General features: G+C 43.9%; 1 protein-coding gene across 2 annotated transcripts in view; it reads right to left on the bottom strand.

Annotated features, from left to right (window-relative positions):
* The window catches only part of PANK4 (pantothenate kinase 4 (inactive)), a 128861-nt gene that overhangs the window by 37533 nt on the left and 64929 nt on the right, over window positions 1-26399 (bottom strand). For both annotated transcript variants that reach the window (XR_012236368.1, XM_073603006.1), the window contains exons 7-9: window positions 24064-24245; window positions 5501-5582; window positions 3694-3794 (exon numbers count right to left, since the gene is read on the bottom strand). Coding sequence is in view for 1 of the 2 variants with exons in the window: in XM_073603006.1 (XP_073459107.1) it covers window positions 3694-3794; window positions 5501-5582; window positions 24064-24245 (365 nt within the window). In the remaining variant the exon portion in view is untranslated. The remainder of the gene's footprint in view (window positions 1-3693; window positions 3795-5500; window positions 5583-24063; window positions 24246-26399) is intronic.

Below are 26399 nucleotides of genomic sequence, written 5' to 3' on the forward strand. Positions count from 1 at the left end.
TACAACTGGGCAAGACTGCTCAGCTTTAAGTTGCAAAGTTCAGCTTGTAATATTTATCTTGGAATAAGGAATATTTGCAGCAATAATATATATTCAAAAGATCCAAAAACATGCTACTAGTTGCATCTGAAACACAAACTTTGTACAAATGGCAGGGCAGACGTATGCAGCTAAAATGATTGATACACAGAGAAAATAAATATTGGTTTGCCAGAACAAGATCAATGAAAACAAAGCTGACCAATTCTATAAACATTTCCTAAGAAATGGCTGGCTGTATTAGCAGTCACAGTTCCCTACAGTGATCAGAACTTGGCACTACAATACCCCTGCCCCCACTATTTGTAGTAGCTCTGTGTACATTGTAAAACAGACTGCCAACCTGACCAGCAATTGACTTTCACTGCAACTAAAACAGCAACACATAATGCAATTCTACAAGCACTGACATGTAAAATTACTTACTGAAAACTGAAGTTAAGAGTGATGAGAGGAAACAAAAAAAAAAACAAAAAACACAAAAATGTAATAAGAATGTGCAGAAATCAAAGCGGTGAAATGATTAATAAGTAAGAAAACACAGATAATAGGTTACAGAAAGAAAGATAAAACATGTAACTACGTGTGACTTCTGTATCTCTGATGAGATTATATTCAACTTCCTTTATGATCTTACTTTTTCAGTTTTCTGATTACAGAGATGACTGTATAACCTGTAAACATCTTTAATTATAAGAAACTTGCACTGAGAGAAGGATGAACACTGCTGCTAGTAACCTTATTCTGGAAATGGGGACGTGGCCTATCGGGAGCCCAGGCTGAGATTGTTATTTCACCACTAACACCTACGTGGATGTGCGGCATCGGGGATTTCCTCCTCGCTCTCTCTCTCTCCCCCCAACCTAAAGCCGCGTACACACGGTCGGACCCTTTGACAACAAAAGGTCCAACGATCTTTCCGACGGACTTTCGACGGAGTTACGACGGACTTTCTAACGACTGGACTTGCCTACACACGATCACACCAAAGTCCGACGGATTTGTACGTGATGACATACACCGGACTAAAATAAGGAAGTTGATAGCCAGTAGCCAATAGCTGCCCTAGCGTGGGTTTTCGTCCGTCGGACTAGCAGATTTTCCGACCGGACTCGAGTTCGTCGGAAAGATTTGAAGTATGTTCCAAATCTAAAGTCCGTCAGATTTTCAACCGAAAAAGTCCGCTGCAGGTCTGATAAAGCCCACACACGGTCGAATTGTCTGTCGGACCAGTGTGGTCAAGAAGTCCACTTGTGTGTACGCGGCTTTATTCTGGAAATGCCAGGAGCCTGTTCATCTTCTGGCTTCTATAATTCTGGAGTCTGCAATGGCAACCCACTTATTCTTTTCAGTATAGATTGCTTTCAAAATATTTGTTAAATTGCTGACTTCCATCAGAGAATTCTAGTTTGCTGGCTAGTATGTTGGTCCAGTAAATTTTAAACTGATCTGCAAGGATGATACATTCTACATATTTATATTTAAGCCAGCTTGGTCCAATGTAAGTATGCATAGGCGATACCTGATTGGCCTTCTTGGAAGCTCTAAATCCCTGCAGTAGCCTGAGCTACTACAGTGATGGCTGCGGAGTTCACGGTGCCAAGCTGAGTTGCTGCCCTAGCTTGTTAGGCATGGCATCCATTTAGAATACGCCCTGCATTTTTTTCAAGATAATTATTCTCATATCTCAATATAATATTTTTTCTCCCTATAGCTTAACAATTAACAAAGATCATGTTCCTTCTAATTGAAGAGCTTTGGCATTGTCCCAGGGGTATGTCGAGGAGGAGGAGGGAGGAGGGAGGAGGGAGGAGGGAGGAGGGAGGAGGGAGGAGGAGCGAGGAGCTTTTGTTTTGATGTAAAACAAAAGTTCAGTTGGGCTTTAACTCTCTGAACAATTTGGAAGGAAAGTGAGGAAAAAAAAAATCTGAAGTTTTTCGTTAGCTGGTCAAAGTATTAAATCTACAGGATCAGTATATCAGCCAGGCAAATAGCATTATCAGAATGAGCATTACATACAAGTACCACCACACAATTAAACTCCAGTTGGAAACTAATGAAAAAGACAGGCTTCAGCTCAAATTCCTGCTCATTGGTCACGCCCTCTGACATGGGCTTAATGGATTAAGCCCAAAATAGGTGAAACATGTCAGGAGGATGGCCAATGGACAGGGATTTCACGTAAGCAGATAAATGTATATGCTTTAACCCTTTCACTGCCAGGTCCGTACACCGTACAGACCTAAAAAGTGCCCGCAGGTGGCCAAGTCCTCATTTCTCCCTCTCCTATAAGCTTATGGTCACTTCAATGACCATAAGCTTATATCAGATTTCTTCAGCAGACTCTGCTGAACAATTCTATAACTCTGATCAGCAGATTACAACCCACTGATAAGAGTTAATAACCTCAAATGTGACCACCGCCTGCGCCCCATCCCCCCCCCCCCACAATACCACCGCTTCTCTACCTCCTGCCGCTAACTTTCACCTTAAACTGCCCCCCCCACTCTCCTTCCCTATCCTTCATCCACCTTCTCCCCCCCAGCATTGGTAACCCCTCTCCACCCGATCAGACCCCCCCCCCGCAAAGGGTTCCCTTGCAGGAACCTTTAGAAGCCGGCATCCCTCCACTGCCGCTCCCGTCAGCTTCAGGTGCTGCATGGGGCTTGGGGGTCCAGGTGTGTCCCCCCCGCCAGTCACATCACCCCCAGTACTGGCCCCCGCACCCCTGATCATTTCTCCCTCTTCTATAAGCTTATGGTCACTTCAATGACCATAAGCTTATATCAGAATTCTTCAGCAGACTCTGCTGAACAATTCTATAACTCTGATCAGCGGATTACAACCCGCTGATCAGAGTTATTAACCTGAAATGTGACCGCCGCCTGCCCCCCTTCCCCCATGCCACCGCTTCTCTACCTCCTGCCGCTAACTTTCACCTTAAACTGCCCCCCCCCCCACTCTCCTTCCCTATCCTTCATCCACCTTCTCCCCCCAGCATTGGTAACTCCCCTCCACCCGATCGGACGCCCCCCCCCCCCCCCCCCCGCGAAGGGTTCCCCTGTAGCTACCTTTAGAAGCTGGCATCCCTCCACTGCAGCTCCCGTCGGCTTCAGGTGCTGCACGGGGCTTGGGGGGGGCAGATTCCCCCCAGCCCCACCCCCCCAAGCTGCCAGTCACATCACCCCCGGTACAGGCCCCCGCACCCCTGATCTATGCCTGCGGGGGGGGGGGCAGCGGTGCGGGTGGAGGCAAGTTTGGGGCTTGCGTGTTTACTAAGCTCCCCGCTGCAGTACAGTGGATATAGGCAGTGATTGCTCCTATATCCACTGACCGCTGATATATAGTAACTGCGAGTGTTACTATGTATCAGACTGTAATTTTATGAATGAATGAGAAATCTTTATATATTCCTATTCTATATTCCTCATTCAAGTAAAGTGCTGCAGAGAAAAAAGAACCATCTTCAGTCCCTTTCCTTGTCTCAAAAAAAAAGAAGGATGGACAATCTGTACTATCTATAGAAAAGTGATCTTTAAGAAAATGGACAGGAACTCTGACCAAAGCTCACAGAGAAGAAGGTAGTCGTTTATTGACTGAATAAACCTGTGAATGGATCCAGGTCTGTGTGCTGTGAACATTAACAAGACTTACCGTCCCACTCCGGGATCGCTGCATGGGGTAGACATCTGGTGACGTGCTCATAAGCCCGGAACTGCCAGCATAATTTTCTCCCCAGCTGTACAAATTAGGATCTATATGTACGCAATGAAAAGAAGGTTCATCATTTGCCTAGCTCACTAGTAAACACTATCAAGAAGGCTAATACATTAAAGTGTATGTAAACTCTAACGATTACTGATTCTTATTTGCTACCCCTAAGCAGGAGCCGGCCAAATTTTGATCCATTTAAGGGCAGGCTGGTTGTACTGAGGTCGATTGATTGACTCCAGTACAACCAGCCTGTCTGTTTTTTTTCTGTTAGATCACTGGTGTCACGTGATGCAAGCAAGGACTTGACAAAGGACTTGCCAAAACATGTCGTAGCAACAGCTCACAAACCCCAACAGCATCCATCTGCTCACGTTACTTGACCCCAAGCATGGTACTGGCTTGTCCGGCCCTGGGGAGGCTTCTTGTGTATGTTTACGGTCAGCGTGTATATGGTCAAACATAGCAGTGCCTGCATTCGGTTAGGCGCCTTTCACAAGGATGGCTATTCTGCCGCAGTTAAAAGCATGTTTTTTTTCCTGTGGAGTTCAAGACTCCAGGCACTGCGATCAGCTGCATTTGCACAGTGCGATTAGCTGCGGTCGCGTTTGGCTGCGGTTTGCCATCTCTATGGCAACCCGACAGGGTGCCGACTAGCACTGTTTAGTATGAATCTTGAGGGGGAACTCCACGCCAAATTTTAAACAAATGGCGTGGGTTCCCCCCCAGGGGCATACCAGGCCCTTCGGTCTGGTATGGATTTTAAGAGGAACCCCAGGCCGAAAAAACAGCATGGGGTTCCCCCCAAAATCCATACCAGACCCTTATCCGAGCACGCAGCCCAGTCGGTCAGGAAAGGGGGTGGGGACGGGCGAGCGCCCCCCCAACTCCTGCGGCCGTACCAGGCCGCATGCCCTCAACATGGGGGGGTGGGTGCTTTGGGGGAGGGGCACGGTCATCGGGTGATGACCACGCCCCCTAAAACGTCACAGTCGGATCCCCATGCTTGTCACTCATTGGGGAAAGAAAAAATATTTTTTCCTTTCCCAATGAGCAGCTCGGCGCTGTTATCCGCAGCTGACACAGTGCACTGCGATTACCTGCGGTTATGTGCAGATAGCTGCGCTAAATCGTTCCTGGACGCAGTCAATTCTATTTTTTCTATCCGCACAGAACCGCATGTATCTAATTCGCAGCTAAACACAGTGTGTGAATGGGGCCATAGGAAAGCATTGTGTGCTTTTAGCTGCGGTAGAAAATTAGAAAATCCGCAGCTAAATGCACCATTCTATCCGTCCGTGTGAAAGGGGCCTTAAGGACTGCTGCCATATTTACATTGTCAGCTGGAGCTCCTATCAAGGGCGATGAAAGGATGTTGGTGTATAGTACAGTGGTGGGGAGAGGTTAATAAGTTCTGATTCATCTTTGCATTTGTATTTAGTTTTTAATAAAAAATAAAAGGGTATTACACCAAAGCCCGTGCGCTCTTCTCTTCTGTGCGATTCTGTGGGATACACACAGAATCATTTTTTCCTTGCCCATTGCACATTTATTTTTCTGTACTTGCAGGGTCTGCTCAGACAGTGAGAGAATACACCTAAATTATATTACAGCTTAAACACCCATCTATAAGACATGCTGTTACACTAAAGGTGGAAAATCAGATGGGCCTTACAAAGGCCTACTCCTGTTGGTTCTCTTGAAGGCCCAAGCTTAAAACATTTCAAATGTAACATTTTTCTATACTCACTGTCTTGCTCAGCTCCTTTCAGAAATGCCCCAATTGCACCAAGGTAGCCTTCATGCCTGAGAAAAAGTGCCTGGACTTCCCCCTATAATAAAACAGAAAGCCATGAGTTTGAATTTACAAAACAGCACCACTGTAAAAACAGAAAATAGAACTAATGTGCAAGTCATAGGACTACAGTGGTAATGTCCTGCAGCACTAGGTCTACAATTGTGAAAGGTTTCTACAGTTATTTTAGGTGGAGCCTGGTTAGTCCTGGACAACAGTGAAATCTCCCTACCAAAATTCCAGTTGTGTGTGTACGCGCGTTTTTGCTCAGCACCTCCAGCTGCATGCGTCATGTTAATATACTATTAATCCAACAGGGAGAACAGGGAGCAAACAGGTAAGAATCTGAAATAAAGTTTGTAAAAACCCTTTCAATGCATAAAATAGATCTAAAGATAAGGCTGTCATCCTTGGGTTAGCCAATCCCATCCTGAAGCTGGTGGTGGCAGATATAAAAATTACTGGCCCATTACAGACTTCAAGATTGGCATACCTCTAGATACATGACCCATCTGCAGTTCAATTACACTACACTGGGGGAGGAAACCCCTACAATCAGCATAGTATCAGCAGACAGAAGAAAATCTTCCATGTCATACTCCCCTCATGAGACCCATTACAAGATAATTATTATGTACGTTGTTAGAGAGGTAATTAAAGTGTTTGTAATCCCCCCCCCAAAAAAAAAATTTATAATAAAAAAAAAAAAAAAAAACTTACCTTATAGCAGGTTGAACACCACAGTGTTTGTGCTGTCTAACCTGCCCCTCCTCTGGAAGCTGTAAAAAACCTGCCCTCCCCCTGTAAACTGACCACAGTTTATTAGGGCTGCCAAGCCATGACACCGTGGTAAGTTTACGTGCCTCCGTCATCCGCAGCCCTGCGCTCCTTTCCCCCCTCCTCCCTGCCTGTCAGCTTATGTGTCTTCTGTGTGAGCTGTCCCCCCCTGCTGTTAGTGGAAACGTTTTTTTGAATATATATATATATTTTGTATAAGTTTTTGTTAAACGATTCCTCTAAATACCTTCTTGCATGCATCTTCAGGCCAAGTGATTCGCGGTCGATCTACACTCACATTCAATTCAGGGCTACAGCACGAGGGGCTGAGTGGCCACGTGACCCCCCTAGCTGACGTCAGAGGGAGATCTTGGCCCCTCCTGCTGTAGCCCTGGATGTGAGGTGTAGAGCGGCCACGATTCTTGTGACCGGCCTGAAGATGCCTGAAAAAAAAAAAAAACAAAAGGCATTTAGAAGCATCGATTTTAACAAAAACTTTTACAGTACATGGATGCATACAAGTGAGGGGCTGGCAGTGTATGTAACGGTTAGAGTTACAAACACTTTAAAACAAGACTAGGTTAGTTGTAACATGTAGAGTTTTTAATTCCAGGTTATGAGCTACTATGTCCAATAGAAAGTGAGAAGGAGGGAGCACGGCTGGGAAAGACTTTTGGCTGCTGCAGTCAGGTCTGGAGGACGCTGGACAAAGTTCCACCTATGTGGTTTCCCCTGAGGAGCCAGGTTTGGTGGGTGGTTCAGAGCTCCTGCATTTATCCGGTCTGGTGGCTACTGAGAGGGACGTCTTATGTGACCAAGCAGGATTTGGCATCCGCATTGGAAAGCTTAGAGAACAAGCTTGTTAATATGTTCACTTCACTGACGCAGGGAAGAAAATCGTGGATGGTCTCCCTCTCTTGAAGCCCCTCCAGAGTTTAAACCAGAATGGGTGGAAGTTGAGGAAGACAGGAGGTGGAACTCGAAGAGTGTCAGGTACAGTATGCAGTTTCTGAGGAGTCAGAACCTGAGGATTTTCAGGACCAGGCTGTCGCAGGTACAGAAGATCCTTGTGAGTACTTTGGCAGACATGGTGCACCTGAATTTGGATTTGCCTCTGGCAGGGTCTACAGTTCCAAAGTGTCCACGGTGCTGGGTTCCTGGAGGCCTCCACAGTGTGCACAATTTTTTCCATTACACCCCCACTTAGAGGAGATTTTCTTTTTTGTAATGGGCTTATCCAGATAGGATGCTTTCATCAGAAATGTCTCCAGTTTTCCATAGAAGACCAGCATTATCAGTTTGTGGTGTTGCCATTTGGTCCGACCCCACAGCTCTTTACAGGTTCTGACTCCTGTCCTGGGCCTCTTAAGGATCCAGGGGTGTCCCTTCCTGGATACTTGGATGACCTGCTGATCAGGGAACAGTTGTTGCTGCAGCTGCAACACAATGTGGACTTCGCGGTTAAGAACATTGGAGAGGTTTGGTTGGATTCTCAACCTTCGGAAGTCAGTGTTACTTCCAATCCAGAGGCTGGAATATTTGGGCCTGATCTAGGACACGGTTCAGGCAAGGGTTTTTCTTCCCCCAAAAACATTTGTCCGTGAGAGGGCAAATTGCTTCACTCAAGGAAAATCAGGAATCTCTCGATTCCTTTTTTTTTTTAAATTGTTTATTTAAAGAATTTTTGTAAAGCATACAAAGTAACACAAAGAATACAAACTCTGTGGATAGTACAGATACACACTGTCATTTATAACAAATAAGAAAAAGAAACCATAAGAATGCCAATAAGAATGAAATTGCGGCCTAAGTTGACTTAGAATATTCATAAACAAGGGCTCAAACCTGCACTAGTAATGCACCATATCAACAGGGGGGAGACAGAAAGATGGAGGTAATGCACAACAAACAGCTGTATACATAGCTTACGTCAACATTGGAGTCATAGCAAAAAGGAACATAGGTGTCAATTATCCCTTAAGTGAGACTATTTGTGTCAGAACAATAGTTGGATTCATCCCATATCTGCCATATTTTGGAAAACTTCTGTACTGAACCATCAACTAAAGCAGTCAAATGTTCCAACCTACGTATATCAGCTATAATAGAGAAAAAATGTGGGAGTGTAGGGGGAGAAGTAGAGAGCCAAAGCCTAGGGATAGCTCATTTAGCAGCTAATAATATAAAGAACATGAGTCTCCGTTTAGCTTTAGGGATATTTGGGAAAGGGAGACCTAGTAGATAATGCATAGGATTTAAAGGGATGGGGATCTCTAGCAATTTTTCCAGAAGCGTTTGGATCTGGACCCAAAACTGATTAACTGAGGGGCGTTCCCAGAAAATATGGTAATGTGAGCCCACCGCATTATTACCTCTCCAGCATTGTTTTGAGGTTGTCGGATTACGGGCATGTAAGAGTTCTGGGGTCCTATACCAAAAAAGTAGAACTTTATATTCGGTTTCCTTATGGGTCACACAGCGGGAGATTTTGGAGGTAGACTCCCAGATACTCTCCCAATCCAACAAGGAGATGTCATGCTGAAGGATCTGGGACCACTTCCGCATGAAATAATGACTATCTACCGTTAACCACTTGCCAACCGCTGTCAGCACATATACGTCGGCAGAATGGCACGGCTGGGCAAAGTAACGTACCTGTACGTTACTTTGAATTTCCCGCCGTGCACGCGCCTGCTGCGAGCTCCGTGACCGTGTCCGAGGGACCTGTGGACACGATCGCCGTTGGGATACCAGCAATCGTGTCACGGAGTTAAAGAACGGGGAGATGCCAATGTAAACAGCATCTCCCCGTTCTGCCTAGTGACAGGACACCGATCGTCTGCTCCCTGTCATCGGGAGCAGCGATCAGTGTCATGTCACTGCTAGCCCATCCCCCTCACAGTTACAATCACTGCCCAAGACACACTTAACCCCTCGCCGGCCCCTAGTGGTTAACCCCTTCACTGCCAGTGACATTTTTACAGTAATCAGTGCACTTTTATTGCATTGATCGCTGTATTAATGCCAATGGTCCCAAAAATGTGTCAAAATTGTCCGTCATTACTAGTAAAAAAAAAATATTAATAAAAATGCCATAAAACTATCCCCTATTTTGCAGACGCTATAACCTTTGCGCAAACCAATCAATAAATGCTTATTGCGATTTTTGTTTACCAAAAATATGTCGAAGAATACGTATTGGCCTAAACTGAGGGGAAAATTTTTTTTTTTTTATATATATATATTTTTGGGGGATATTATGGAAAAAAGTAAAAAATAATGCGTTTTTTTCAATATTGTCGTTATTTTTTTGTTTATAGCGCAAAAAATAAAAAACCGCAGAGGTGATCAAATACCACCAAAAGAAAGCTCTATTTGTGGGAAAAAAAGAATGTCAATATTGTTTGGGAGCCACCTCGCACGACCGCGCAATTGTCAGTTAAAGCCACGCAGTGCCGAAACGCAAAAAGTGCTCTGATCAGGAAGGGGGTAAATTCTTCTGGGGCTGAAGTGGTTAAGGTAGATTCCACACAAAATTCCAAAAATGGGGTGGTCAAAATTCTTGGCACCCTTTCAAAATTGTGGATAAACAAGATTGTTTCAAGCATGTGATGCTCCTTTAAACTCACCTGGGGCAAGTAACAGGTGTGGGCAATATAAAAATCACACCTGAAAGCAGATAAAAAGGAGAGAAGTTCACTTAGTCTTTGCATTGTGTGTCTGTGTGTGCCACACTAAGCATGGACAACAGAAAGAGGAGAAGAGAACTGTCTGAGGACTTGAGAACCAAAATTGTGGGAAAAATATCAACAATCTCATGGTTACAGGTCCATCTCCAGAGATCTAGATTTGCCTTTGTCCACAGTGTTCAACAATATCAAGAAATTTACAACCCATGGCACTGTAGCTAATCTCTCTGGGCGTGGACGGCAGAGAAAAATTGATGAAAGGTTGCAATGCAGGATAGTCCGGATGGTGGATAAGCAGCCCCAAACAAGTTCCAAAGAAATTCAAGCTGTCCTGCAGGCTCAGGAAGCATCAGTGTCAGCGCGAACTATCCGTCGACATTTAAAGTAGATGTAAACCCAATGTCATCCTTTCTAAACTACTGCCATAGGGGTTATCTATAAGGATATACATGCCTCCTGCATGTATCTTTACCTGTCAAAATGTCTCCCCTCTGTCTGTTAAGAGACCCGAAAAACTGCATATTCTGTGGGTGGGTCTGTTGTCTGGAGCTCAGCGGGTGGAGTCGTGATGTCAGTAGACTCCCCGCCCACCTCTACACTCCCCTTGTCAATATGCATTTTCTCCTGTGTATTTCTTACACTGAACTTCTGCTATGATCTCTAACATCCAGTGAAAAGACAGGAAAGTAACCACATGACTTCATGTGGTTGTGGAACAGCCAATCCTTGCAGAGCTGCTGAAGAAAGGAGTGGGGGTGGGAATTAAAAAATAATGCATGTCTTCGGCTAGTGCACGAGATATGTAAATCACCTGTCACTCACAGCAAGGGGGAGGATTTGACAAAGTTTTTCTCTGTTTGTCAAGTTGTATCTCACTGAACAATAAAAGAGGATTGCTCAGAGCTGGATTAACTCTTTGTGGCAAGACTGGGCTCAAATGATAGGAAATCTTATACTCTACATTATGACATAAAAAAATATAATAATAATAATAATAATAATACGGGTTTACATCCACTTTAAATGAAATGAAACGCTATGGCAGGAGACCCAGGAGGACCCCACTGCTGACACAGAGACATACAAAAGCAAGACTACAGTTTGCCAAAATGTACTTGAGTATCCTTCTGGGAAAATGTTTTGTGGACAGATGAGACCAAGATAGAGCTTTTTGGTAAAGCACAACATTCTACTGTTTACCGAAAACGGAATAAGGCCTACAAAGAACAGAACACAGTACCTACAGTGAAATATGGTGGAGGTTCAATGATGTTTTGAGGTTGCTTTGCTGCCTCTGGCACTGGGTGCCTTAAATGTGTGCAAGGCATCATGAAATCTCAGGATTACAAAAGGATTTTGGGTCGCACTGTAGAGCCCAGTGTCAGAAAGCTGGGTTTGCGTCCAAGATCTTGAGTCTTCCAGCAGGACAATGACCCCAAACATACGTCAAAAAGCACCCAGAAATGGATGGCAAATGGATGTGGAGAGATCTTAAAATTGCTGTTGGGAAAAGGCGCCCTTCCAATAAGAGAGACCTGGAGCAGTTTGCAAAGAAGAGTGGTCCAAAATTCTGGGTGAGAGGTGTAAGAGGCTTATTGATGGTTATAGGAAGCGACTGATTTCAGTTATTTTTTCCAAAGGGCGTGCAACCAAATATTAAGTTAAGGGTGCCAAGAATTTTGACCAGCCCATTTTTGGAATTTTGTGTGACATTATGTCCAATTTGCTTTTTTTCCTCCTTTTTTTTTGTTCCAATACACACAAAGGGAATACACATGTGTATAGCAAAAAATTTCTGGGGTGCCAACAATTTCAGCCATGACTGTACCTTTCAGTTTGGGCATATGTTTGTCATTAGATGGCCAGAGCATATAACAGGGGTGTACCGGTGCGGTAACACTCATTTCAATCTCCGCCCACCTACTCGATGCCCTCCTAGCAGTCCAGGAGGTGAGTGCTCTTAAGTGCGAGGCATATCAATTCCTTTTTGTATGAGGGTTCTAGGGAAGATGGTGGTCTCTTTCAAGGCCTTTTGCTCAAATTTTACTCCAGGCCTCTGAAGCTGAATGTTCTGTCAGCTTGGGACAGGAGATCTCAGCCTTTGGACTCGGGGGTGCATCTCAGTCCCAGTGTCCGGCAGTCACTTCAGTGGTGGATGTTGCCGTGAACATTGGGGATAGGGAAGTCATTTCTTCCCATTTCTTGGAACGTAAGCTTGAAAGATGGCAGTCTGTCAGGATGGGGAGGCATGTTGGATCATCTTTCAATACAGGGAACATGGTCCCCAGAGGAGAGTTTGTTGCCCATCAATGTGTTGGAGCTGCTGGTAATTGGCTTGGTGCCTCAGCATTGGACAGATTACAGGGTCTCAAGACAAGTTTCATTTTTAGTACAACTAAAGGCAAAACTTCTCATTTCAGATTTACTAAGGCTGGGTATAACCTGTCAGAATTGTTTTGCCGTCTAATATATTGGGGAGATTTCCCTTCACTTTCCATCCCATAGCAAAAATGGGAAGTGAGAGGAAATCCCTCCAAAGCAAGGGAATCCCTGGTTGTCACCAAAACCTATGACACTGTTAGATGATTTACCCTATATTCCTTTCCCGGTGACAACCCAAAATTTCTTTCACTAGAACGTGATAACTAACAGGACAAATTGAGAGCATGTATCTGCCAGCTAACACAGGCAGAGTAGCCGACCTGCACATGCTCAGTTGTGTCTTTTATGCTGGAGAGAACAGTTACTTGTTCTCAGAGATAGCCAGGTCACAAGATATTGACATCACATGTGGGCGTGTATACAGGCTGCACTGAAAATCTCCTTCCTGAACTCTAAGCACTGGAGAAACTGTGCAATCTGTTGGTATACAGATTATCTAAAAAGGAATATAGTGGCAGTATTTTAGTAAAAAGATGATTTATAAGCTGTGGGCACTGTAAGGGGGGGGGGGGTGTAGATGAACTATTTTCATATTACTGGGTTTAGTAACACTTTTATTGTACTTTTAGAAAAAGCATGGCACTTTTTATCCTGGATTCAAGCTCTATACTCGTCCCCGTCGGCCTCTGAAGTATGCAGGATTTTTTTTGACCCATTCTTCATTCACCGGGGTACTCGGCAGGGATGTCCCATATTCCCAGCGCTTTTTATTTTGGCGCTAGAACCATTGGCGGCAGCAATCAGGGCTAATGTAGATATCTCGGGAGTGGCCCATGTAGGGGTTAAAACATAAGGCAAATTTCTTCGCAGATGATGCCCTCCTGGTCCTGACCAATCCGCTTATCTCCCTTCCCAATCTGCAGCTTAAACTCGATCGCTTCTCTGCATTCTTGGGTCTCCGGATCAACCCTGCCAAATTGACCGCACTGAATATTACCCTCCCTACAGAGGACGTGGAACAGCTTCAACAATACTTTTCGTACCGCTGGGCACCTCACTTGCTCGACTATTTAGGGATCAAGCTGATACCTTCCTACTCAACCCTATTCCCTGCAAACTATTATCCTTTGTTGTGCTCTCTGACCTCCCTTATGCATTCCTGGCAATATCCTTCGCTCTCCTAGACTGGGAAGATTTCTGCCATTAAAATGACAATCCTTCCTAAGGTCCAATATTACCTTTGTATGCTACCAGTGAGCGTGCCCCTCTTCTTGCTTTGCCTCCTACAAAACCGGATACTCCGATTCATTTGGGCCCAAAAACACCCTAGATCCATTTATGTTCACAGGTTGCAAGAACATCTCGCAATATTATACGGCGGCACAGATCTCCTTGCTGGCTATGGTTCACACGGTCTGGGATGTCCCTCTTTGGGTGATGCTTCAATTGTCCAATGTTGATCCCTCTTCAATACAGGCCTTTCTCTGGCTCCCCCACAAGCTACACCCCCCTCCTTGAGCCCCATGATGTTACATAGTCTGAGGGTATGGGATTCAGTCCACTACTTTGGCAATTTGAGGTCCCCTTTTTTGCCGTTTCTATTACTCACAACCCCCTTATTCCTCCGGGCTTGTCGAAGCCTCAGGCTTTCTCCTGGTGGCTCTCCCGAAGCTTTATGCAGGTACAGGATTTTCCTTCTTCCTGCTCTTTCCCATCCTGGGAGGCCATCCAAGAGACGCATGAGGCCCCACCTAGGGGGCATTTTCATTTTCTTCAATTTAAATATTGGATTGCTGCTCTGCGCCGTACATCTTCTACCCCTATCAGAAAACTTTTTTGAACACGTGTCAGCATGCCCCAGGGGCCCCTAACCCAATTTCTGCCATTTATGCATCCTTGAATGGATGCCAGTTATCGGTATCCCTCTCCTACATGTTTCAATAGGAGAGGGACCTCCAGTCCCCAATTGATCTGGTGGACTGGTTTCAAAATGTTCCTTTAATACAAATACGCTTGAAGCTGCGTATAAGGTCCTTTTCAGATGGTACAGAGTTCCTGCTCAACTTGCTCATGCCTACCCGGGAAGTGGTGACAGATGCTTTCGCAACTGTGGACAAAGGGGGGTGGAATTCCTCCATACCTGGTGGTCCTGTCCCAGACTGGTGGTTGTTTTGGTCCCAAGTCTCTGGCCTGCGCCAGACCCTGTTTCATCTAACGGTCTGCAGAGATGTTAAGATGGCCCTTTTGCATTGCCTGATACCTGGCTTTATGCTCCCCAGCAGAAGCTGGCCACTTACCTTTTTATCTCTGCCAAATGGAAAATAGCACAGGCCTGGAAGATCCCACGCGTTGCCTTCCAAGGGGTGAAGTCGCGTATGACTGCTCTAATGCTCCATGAGCAGATGTCCAGTATTGTGAATAATTCCCATTCCAAATTTCTCAAGATCTGGGAACCATAGATCTCATATGAATTCCCCCCTCTTCAACTGGCTTGTCCTGGCCTTATCTGATTGCCACCAGCACAACTTCCGAGTCTGGAGCACTGGGCTGTGGAGGAGGCGGGAGTGACCGTCTCAGGTTCTCAGTGGCTCATTGAGAGGCTGAGCCGGGTGCTGGTCCAGACTTCATTGTCGCGATTTAGCCTGGACGGGCTTTGTGATGTCGTTCGACAGCAGGCTTCGCCTGCTGTCTGCTGAAAACAGGTCACAGGACCGTGATCCACAAAAGAAGTACAGCCAAATGAGGTTTGGCTGTACTTCTCTAAAGAAAACTTGTGCTGGGAAATATGTAGGCAGCCATAACTGATCTTCCTGAAAATGCATGTAACCTGGCCATCCCTGCCTTTAGTATTGACCTGGAATAAACTTAGTAATTGAAGACAGCAATCTTTATCTGCATACTTGTTTTGCGTACGTGACTCATGATATATTGAAGCAAAGATTACCGTAACAGCAAGTAACTTGCTTTTAACAATCAGAAGCTAGCACCGGCTACCTACATATTTCTCTGCAAGCAGATTTCCTTTAATAACAGGTCCACTTTGGAAGCAAGTTGAAAGAATATTGTGCCATTACTAACAATCTTCAGCTTGACAGCTGCTGACCCATAACTTATTTTGACAATGGCACCCATTATGAGCTGAAAATGACACCTGGGTTATGACTTGGTGAATTGCACTTAGACCTCCCAGTAGTATACATACCCGAGAGCATGTAGCAAGCAGGGTTCTCTCTGTATCACTGTGGAATGCGTGTGTATAGATAGAATAGTCTGCCAGACTCACCTGTCTGAACCAGTTACCACAATGGCAACAATCTTAGTATAGTACATAAGATGACATCTAGTCAAAAGGAAGGGCGTGGAAAGGAAGGGCGGAAGGGCAGAACTGCAGCAAGAATCTTTCCTCTTCCCTGATAGCAGAAAAGGAGACCACATCCTGTTAGAGCTACCCAACATTTAGCATTGCTAAAATTTCAAGTCAAATGCCAGGGTGAGCTTCCTTCATGGAGATATAAGTGAAGTGGTTAGAAAAAGGAAAGTGAAAACATTTCACAATCCACCAAGGCACTGACACCCAACTGGTGGCTTACCACACATTACACAGACTCCGTGCTACATTGCAACATTTTTCTGGCTGGCCACAAATTGCAAATTTCATCATAAATAAGGTTAGCTAAAGTTAAGCTGAACCCTAGTTTTACCTTCAAGTCTACCAGTGCTGGACAGTCTTTGCTCCTGTAGTGAAATTGCTGACTCTGATTTTACTGCACACTATGCCCTTCTCACAGTGTACATTAGAAGCTGCATCAAGGCATATGAAACCTGCCTCATTTTCAAGCTGGAGGACATCCAGCATCATCTAGTCTTTTCCTACCCAAGCCTGGCTGTCCCTGGCCTACCCTTCCATTCACTGATTTTATATTATTTTTTCAAACAGAGTATCACATGCGGGCTACATGCATGCACTCCTCCAGGCTGACACCCACACAAAGAATTTATCACACATCCAATGCATTTTGGGGGGTCAGAAGACACTCAAATTCATCAAGGCTTCAAATAAATATATATTGGACTGGATGCAAAGCATACAGTAGTTAAACTGGGCAAGTGTTGAAGCACTGAGTCTGTGTACAATGGGTTTAAGCAGCTCAAACTACTACTAGAATACCTACAGTGGGACAGAAAGTATTCAGGAGCAGGTGCGTTCCTCTAGACCATTGCATATATGGAAAAAAAGGGGAAACCCAGAGGGTCAAGGGACAGGGTCAATCAATGAGGGACACACTGGCTATAATAATAATTTAGAAACAATTTATTTCAAAATGATGGTAAAAATATAGTTTCCACCCACATAATAAAACATGGAACTAACCTCCACCACTAAGAAAGTGACAGTGCAAAAAGGACAGATACACCACCTGGTACTCACTACATACATGTAAAAAATCCCCATACATGGCAGTAATAGGCCATGACCAGCTGAACCCGCACCTGGGAACAGTGTGGTGGCCTAAAAGAAACAAACAAAATAATCAATTATTGAAGAGGACAATGCTGAGTGACAATTATGCGATCACTTTTGAAGCCCAGCCTGTATGTAACCTGCTGGTCCACAAAGTGAGGTAAAATTCAGTGGTAGCATGCAATCAATTGGTTCAAAAAGATCTTCCTGTAGGGGGGCAACTGATAGCCGTTCTATAGTTTGCCGCACATATATAGAGATGATAGTCAGATGATGGTAGAGAGCGGCTTATTTAGAACAATTTCAGTGTAGCTGAACACATACCTTCAGTCTTCTGCCCTCTCTGCTATACAGTATGAAGGAGGGGGGTAAAACAGCTGATCTCAGGATGCGGGAACTAGCAGGCCGGGTAGTGGAAGACCTGTATCGTTCACTGGAGTTCCCAGAGTTACCTTCTGTAGGATGGCCACGCCGACCCGATCCGCGGGTCTGTGGTGATCAGCACTAGAAGGGAAAAGAGACTGCGGGGTCCTAGAAGCCAGTCTCCGAGTATCTCAACGGAGTCGCCAGGCGCCGCAGTCGTACGGCGTGAAGAGTAGTAGTCCACACTGGCTGCACTCTGCTAAAGTGGGACGCTCCACAGAGACAGCTCAACTGGACATGTGGATGATGTGATGATAAAGTCTCTGACGAGCTCGCAGCTGAGGTGGGTGTGTGAGGAAACAGGAAGAATGAAGTTAAACAGTGTAAGCAGACATCCTGGAAAGGATCTTCAAACAGCTTGTACTCGGGGGGGGGGGGGGGGGGGGGGAAGCAAACCAGGAATAAAGTAGGGGTTGGTAAATACAGTCCAGTGGTGAATGTCAAGAAGTGGGGGCATCTAGCTGGCACGTTTCAATCGGTTGACCGATTTTCTTCAGGGTTCTGAAGAAAAACGGTCAACCGACTGAATGCATCAGCTAGACACCCCACTTCTTGACATTCGCCACCTGGACTGTATTTACCAACCCCTACTTTATTCATGGTTTGCTCCCCCCCCCCCCCCGAGTACAAGCTGTTTGAAGATCCTTTCCAGGTTGTCTGCTTACACTGTAAACTCCGGTCTTCCTGTTTCCTCACACACCCACCTCAGCTGCGAGCTCATCAGAGACTTTATCATCACATCATCCACATGTCCAGTTGAGCTGTCTCTGTGGAGCGTCCCACTTCAGCGGAGTGCAGCCAGTGTGGACTACTACTCTTCACGCCGTACGACTGCGGCGCCTGGCGACTCCGTTGAGATACTCAGAGACTGTCTTCTGGTACCCCGCAGTCTCTTTTCCCTTCTAGTGCCGATCACCACAGACCCGCAGATTGGGTCGGCGCGGCCATCCAACAGAAGGTAACTCTGGGAACTCCGTGAACGATACAGGTCTTCCACTACCCGGCCTGCTAGTTCCCGCATACTGAGATCAGCTGTTTTACCCCCCTCCTTCATACTGTATAGTAGAGAGGGCAGAAGACTGAAGGTATGTGTTCGACTACACTGAAATTGTTCTAAATAAGCCGCTCTCTACACCGTCATCTGACTATCATCTCTATATATGTGCGGCAAACTATAGAACGGCTATCAGTTGCCCCCCCTACAGGAAGATCTTTTTGAACCAATTGATTGCATGCTACCACTGAATTTTACCTCACTTTGTGACCGGCAGGCTACATACAGGCTGGCTTCAAAAGTGATCGCATAATTGTCACTCAGCATTGTCCTCTTCAATAATTGATTGATTATTTTGTTTGTTTCTTTTAGGCCACCACACTGTTCCCAGGTGCAGGTTCAGCTGGTCATGGCCTATTACTGCCATGTATGGGGATTTTTTACATGTATGTAGTGGGTACCAGGTGGTGTATCTGTCCTTTTTGCACTGTCACTTTCTTAGTGGTGGAGGTTAGTTCCATGTTTTATTATGTGGGTGGAAACTATTTTTACCATCATTTTGAAATAAATTGTTTCTAAATTATTATTATAGCCAGGGTGTCCCTCATTGATTGACCTGTCCCTTGACCCTCTGGGTTTCCCCTTTTTTTCCCAAATGTACACACAGCACCCCATATTGACAGAAAAATACAGAATTGTTGACATTTTTGCAGATTTATTAAAAAGAAAAACTGAAATATCGCATGGTCCTAAGTATTCAGACCTTTGCTGTGACACTCATATATTTAACTCAGGTGCTGTCCATTTCTTCTGATCATCCTTGAGATGGTTCTGCACCTTCATTTGAGTCCATCTGTGTTTGATTATACTGATTGGACTTGATTAGGAAAGCCACACACCTGTCTATATAAGACCTTACAGCTCACAGTGCAAGTCAGAGCAAATGAGCATGATGAGGTTAAAAGGAACTGCCTGAAGAGCTCAGAGACAGAATTGTGGCAAGAACAGATCTGACCAAGGTTACAAAAAATTCTGCTGCACTTAAGGTTCCTAAGAGCACAGTGGCCTCCATAATCCTAAAATGGAAGATGTTTGGGATGACCAGAACCCTTCCTAGAGCTGGCCGTCCGGCCAAACTGAGCTATTGGGGATAAGAGCCTTGGTGAGAGGTAAAGAAGAACCCAGAGATCACTGTGGCTGAGCTCCAGAGATGCAGTTGGGAGATGGGAGAAAGTTGTAGAAAGTCAACCATCACTGCAGCCCTCCACCAGTCGGGGCTTTATGGCAGAGTGGCCCGACGGAAGCCTCTTCTCAGTGCAAGACACATGAAAGCCCAAATGGAGTTTGCTAAAAAACACCTGAAGGACTTCAAGATGGTGAGAAATAAGATTCTCTGGTCTGATGAGACCAAGATAGAACTTTTTGGCCTTAATTCTAAGTGGTATGTGTGGAGAAAACCAGGCACTGCTCATCACCTGTCCAATACAGTCCCAACAGTGAAGCATGGTGGTGGCAGCATCATGCTGTGGGGGTGTTTTTCAGCTGCAGGGACAGGATGACTGGTTGCAATAGAGGGAAAGATGAATGCGGCCAAGTACAGGGTAATCCAGGACAAAAAACCTCAGACTGGGCCGAAGGTTTACCTTCCAACAAGACAATGACCCTAAGCACACAGCTAAAATAACGAAGGAGTGGCTTCACAACAACTCCGTGACTGTTCTTAAATAGCCAGCCAGAGCCCTGACTTAAACCCAATTGAGCATCTCTGGAGAGACCTAAAAATGCTGTCCACCAACGTTTACCATCCAACCTGACAGAACTGGAGAGGATCTGCAAGGAGAATGCAGAGAATCCCCAAATCCAGGTGTGAAAAACTTGTTGCATCTTCCCAAAAAGACTCGTGGCTGTATTAGATCAAAAGGGTGCTTCTACTAAATACTGAGCAAAGGGTCTGAATACTTAGGACCATGTGATATTTCAGTTTTTCTTTTGAATAAATCTGCAAAAACGTCAACAATTCTGTGTTTTCTGTCAATATAGGGTGCTGTGTTTAATGAGGGAAAAAAATAACTTAAAATGATTTTAGCAAATGGCTGCAATATAACAAAGAGTGAAAAATGTAAGGGGGTCTGAATACTTTCCGTCCCCACTGTATATAATCATAGGGTTCCGGTGCTATTCTTCCATCTCTCACCCCCCCCCTCTCCCCCCCCCCAAGTTCCCATTAAGATATTTTAATATTTTCATAACTTCTCCCAAGAGCCCAGCCCACTGCTTGCATCAGAACGGGGGGTCTTGAGGAGTACTGAGACAGGGTGCTACATCGTTTTCAGGTAGCCACTATACGTACAGCCCCCTGCTGGCTCCTGCCACCAGCAATGAGCTGCCTGCATAGCATAGAGAAGTGTTTCTCAACTCCAGTCCTCAAGGCGCCCCAACAGGTCATGTTTTCAGGCTCTCCATTATTTTGCACAGGTGATTTTCGCTGCCTTAGTAATTACCACAGCCGTTTCATCTGAAGGAAATTCTGAAAACATGACCTGTTGGGGAGCCTTGAGGACTGGAGTTGAGAAACACTGGCATAGAGAAACACAGAGGCCTAAGCATGATATTTCTGGGACTAAAATAAAGGTTTGTAGGGAAAACTGAAAATGAAAAAAGGGGGGTGGGTCTCCATTAGGCAGATTACAGGTGTCTTACTGTTAACGGAATGGTTGTCAGACAGAACAAAGGGAGGAGAGGGGAAATCTCTGCAACAGGACTTCAAAAACAGGATAGTAGTGGCTCTGATGAGCTTGCTGCCCTGGTTTACATTAAGGGTTTATGGCAGCTAGGGACATTTCCTCAGGATAATTGCCTCTGTTTTCACTTTGCTGTCCACATTCCTGTCTTTGGCATTTGTCTAGTTTCTTATAGATCTACTAAAAGGTCTAGTTTCCTGTGTCTGGATGTTCAACATATTTTTACTTATTTCTATTTTGTCTTTTTTTGTTGAGTCATTTAACATATTCATAAGGTGTACTTTTTAGCTGTGTGAATTTAGTACACTTATGCAATGTTAAAATAAAATTGACTTCTCTCCTATACACCAATAAGCATAACACTCAGTTTCAACAGGAAAGGAAGTCCGCTATCCTTGTACAGGCACTGTTCAAGGATAGCGGATTTCCTTTTCTATTGAACAAAGTAGAATAAGGGAAGTAACATCTACCATTTCATATATTATGATATTGTATACACAGCAGTTTATTTGGCCTTGGAATCAAATTGTTCATAGAATTGTGCAAAACTGGGACTTTAAGTGTTTTATCATGTGGTTGCATGTAACATGTTGACATTGAGATCAGTGGGATATTTTCTGTACGGGCAACTGCAGAAAGAGGGGTAGAGGTGTTTTTGTAGGTCCCCCCCCCAATTTCTTACTTGGATTCCCCAATATTTGAACATGTTAGTTCTTGCTGATGATGTATTATGGACTCTCTCTCATATATATATATATATATATATATATATATATATATAATATATATATATATATATATATACATATACACACACACACACACACACACACACACACACACACACACACACACACACACACACTATTTATAGTAAGCTCTCTCCCTTGTGTTGCATATTTAAGACTCATTTACACCAGCCAGCAAGCTAAACCATGTGCATGCTGCTATAAGTTAGGTAGGGGTATTGTTGAATATGGACTTGAAGATCTTTACCAATAATACTGCAAGTAGAACTGCTTTAAAATATAATTTGTTGTGCCGCTTCTCAAAAAAAGTGCCCATAGAAGTGCAAATGGGGTCCAATTGCATTTTTTCCTACAGAATGGCAGATTATCCTATATCCTCCTCGACATATATATATATATATATATATATATATATATATATATATATATATATATATATATATATATATATATATATATATATATATATATATATACATACATACATACATACATACATATATACACACATATATATACATACACACACACTATAATGTGTGTGTCTGTGTATATTATAATGCGTGTGTATACACACACACACAAACAGTATCTCACAAAAAAAGTGAGTACACCCCTCAAACATTTGTAAATATTTTATTATATCTTTTCATGTGACAACACTGAAGAAATAACACTTTGCTACAATGTAAAGTAGTGGGTGTACAGCTTGTATAATAGTGTAAATTTGCTGTCCCCTCAAAATAACTCAACACACAGCTAAACCGCTGGCAACAAAAAGTTAAAATGTCCAAATTGGGACCAAACTGTCAATATTTTGTGTGGCCACCATTATTTTCCAGGACTGCGTTAACCCTCTTGGGAATGGAGTTCACCAGAGCTTCACAGGTTGCCACTGGAGTCCTCTTCACTCCATGACGACATCACAGAGCTGGTGGATGTTAGAGATCTTGCGCTCCTCCACCTTCCGTTTGAGGATGCCCCATAGATGCGCAATAGGGTTTAGGTCTGGAGACATGCTTGGCCAGTCAATCACCTTTACCCTCAGCTTCTTTTGCAAGGCAGTGATAGTCTTGGGGGTGTGTTTGGGGTTGTTATGTTGGAATACCTCCTTGCTGCCCAGTCTCCGTAGGGAGGCGATCATGCTCTGCTTCAGTATGTCACAGTACATGTTGGCATTCATGGTTCCCTCAAGGAACTGTAGCTCCCCAGTGCCGGGAGCACTCATGCAGTCCCAGACCATGACACTCCACCACCATGCTTGACTGTAGGCAAGACACACTTGTCTTTGTACTCCTCCCCATTCACACCTGAGACATTGTAACACTAACGAGTCACATGACACCGGGGAGGGAAAATGGCTAATTGGGCCCAATGTGGACATTTTCACTTAGGGGTGTACTTAGTTTTATTGCCAGCGGTTTTAGACATTAATGGCTGTGTGTTGAGCTATTGATATAATAAAATATTTACACAAATGTGAGGGGTGTACTCACTTTTGTTAGACACTATATATATATATATATATAGATAGATAGATAATATATAGTGTCTAACAAAAGTGAGTACACCCCTCACATTTGTGTAAATATTTTATTATATCAATAGCTAGGTAAAGGTGATTGACTGGCCAAGCATGTCTCCAGACCTAAACCCTATTGCGCATCTATGGGGCATCCTCAAACGGAAGGTGGAGGAGCGCAAGATCTCTAACATCCACCAGCTCTGTGATGTCGTCATGAGTGGAAGAGGACTCCAGTGGCAACCTGTGAAGCTCTGGTGAACTCAATTCATATATATATATATATATATATATATATATATATATATATATATATTATATATATATATATATATATATATATATATAATTTTTTTTTTTTAAATGGTTGATGACACTTTTTCTGCAATTGGGATAGACTGTGGAAGGGATATCCTGCTCCTCCCTCTCCAAGTCTGGGTGTTGCTGTATAGGGAGTTGCAAGCACCTGATAGCAAGCCAAAAGTTCAGTACTTTCACTAGCTGCTTTTAAAAATACACGAATAATAATGTATTTAAATACAGAGCTGTATTTATAGGTGTCCTTTACATCAGTCTGGAGTTTTGTTTTAAAGACTTCCGAGCATGTCAAGAGATTGAGAATGGCGGCAAATTCTTTTACCACTCATACAAAATAATTCACCCCGACAATGCCAAATTGTGGCTAGTGATGCTCAAATCATTCACATCACAGCAATAATTGGGCCACAGGGACAGCCTAGAATATTTCTCTTTATAGCCCTTGATAGTACGAGTCCCACCTTAGAGAAGAAGTTGATACTGTAGGTGATGGTGTGCATTGTGACAGGATGACCTCGAATGAAGAAGCCTCCGAAATACACCTGAGATAGGTTGTGCTGTTTGGCATACAGGCACGCCAACTGGCCAATGTCATTGCTGATCATGTGCAGTAAGCTCTTTGCCATGTCTTCTTTGGAGAATTCTAGGGTACATAAGAGAAATATTGAATTAGACTTACCAACAATTCCCTTTCCAAGAATCTTCCACAGCTGACACCTTAACCTATAGTTAAATGCAAAACATTTTTTTTGGATAGAGCGGTGAGGGGATAGAGCCCATGTCATGTATTTTATTGTGGGCTCTGTCCCCATTTGGGAAGTTTGTTCTCCCAGTTGTCGTGCTCTCCAAGGTTACCAGAAATGAAAGTAAATGGCAAAAAACACACACGCAAGAGGGCACAAGCTTCTAGTGCATTACCACCAAACCACCACTAAGGCTCACTCTCTTCCTCAAAGGTGAACCAACACAGTGTCACATCACTCTTTAAATTGTCCAGGACCAGAAGCCTTCCCACCATCTAGCAAGTCACTGGGCGGGGCCCTATAGTCAAACACCCTTTGCAGCCAAAGTATCATTCTAACCGACGCTGTTGGTTCAGCTCTGAGAAAGGAAGCAAGTCTCCGAAACGCGTGAGCTTTCCAACCAGTTGGTCTAATAATGGGATGTATCGTCTGTGGCTGAAGCAGCTTTGTTACATGTCGGTTTTACTTTTATGTTTGTGAGTATCTATTTGACTATAGGGTTTTAATAATTTGTTTGGTGGTAATGCATGAGGAGCTTGCACCATCTTGTGTGTGTTTATTTCAATTTACTGAAGATTCCCCGATCTGTGGAGGGCTGCACCTGAGGAAACATTATGCACCTAAGTGTCCTTGAGAGCATCTTGCACTGAGCGCTGGAGTGTTTTTGCAGATTCTGAAATGAAAGTGAGGATAAATCCAATTTTTTTTTAATTACCACCAGAAAAGAAATATTTGAGAAATATTCTAATGGGGCACTTGTACCCATGACAACTCTTGGGGGGCATTCGAGTAAAATTTTAATACAAGTGCCAGTATCTCTTGATTGACTAATCTATGTTACACCCTTAGGCATTTCTTTCACCATTTTCTCAGAAAGAACTGTCCACGTGCTCAGGTTTACAACTGAGAGATGATTCCCACTTCCTCACATGGACAAGTGGGGAGTTTAAAAAGCTTTAACCAGCTGCAATTCCTCCGGGTTTAATAAAGAAGAATTGATGCAATAGAAGGGCATAAATATTATTTGGAAAGAATTACTGTATGCCAGGAGTCATTGTGGAAGATTCCTGGAAGGACAATTACGGAGAAGTTTGGTTCAGTGTTTCCAACTTCCCAGATGACACGCTTCATCTGAAAGGATCCTAAACATTAACCAAGAGGAACTAGATCCTCTTATTACCAAAGCTTCCAGACAAGTTATGTTTAGTGGTAGACCGTCAAGGTATATGCTGAAAGCACCAATTCAGAAAATTTACAGAACTGAACAGTTCCCTTTAAAGAAACCCTGTGCCTGATTAAAGAAAAGATAGAGAATAAAAAAAAAAAAAGAAGGCAAAGGGGGGGGGGGGGGTTGGGACTTTATATGAGACTCATGATAACATGCATCTCCATCCCTGTATCTAGTACATAAGAAAAGGGTTTAAACTTTGAATGAGGTAAGTATATTGTGGTTAGTCAAATGGGTCAATATGATTACATATATTTATTGTCTGCCATAGCATTATAAGTACATCACAATCAGTACATATATATGAAAGGGACACATAAATGACATGTTGCAAACCATGAATCAAAAATATTGACATGTTAAAGACCATGTAAAATTGTACAATGACAAATAAAAGATGAAAAACAAAAAAAAGGAGTCTATCCTCCATAGTAGAAATCGCTATGGAAATCAGTAGATTGAAAACAATTAGAAGAACCGCCTGGAACAAACAATTGCATCTGTGTAAGCCCGACACGTTTTATGGACTAACTCCAATCTTACGGGGCAGATGTGTTGTGAATCTATAAGGAGACATGGACATGTCAAAGTGGAACAGTCATAAACCAAACATTAGAAAATATTAATGGGTAAAGGTAAGGTAATGATACCCATCCCTTTAAAACTTGCATGTCTGCTGTATGCAGAGCAATATTGTTTGACTGCTGGGCCAGACTGTCCCAGTTTCCTCCTGGTGCTGCGATGCTCTCCTGGAGCCCCTCCCATTTCTCTCCCACCCACCTGCAGTTGGATGCGGGGATTTGGGTGGGTGTGTCCGTCTGAGCAT

Source organism: Aquarana catesbeiana, linkage group LG10 (genome assembly GCF_042186555.1).
Source record: "Aquarana catesbeiana isolate 2022-GZ linkage group LG10, ASM4218655v1, whole genome shotgun sequence".
Lineage (NCBI taxonomy): Eukaryota > Metazoa > Chordata > Amphibia > Anura > Ranidae > Aquarana > Aquarana catesbeiana.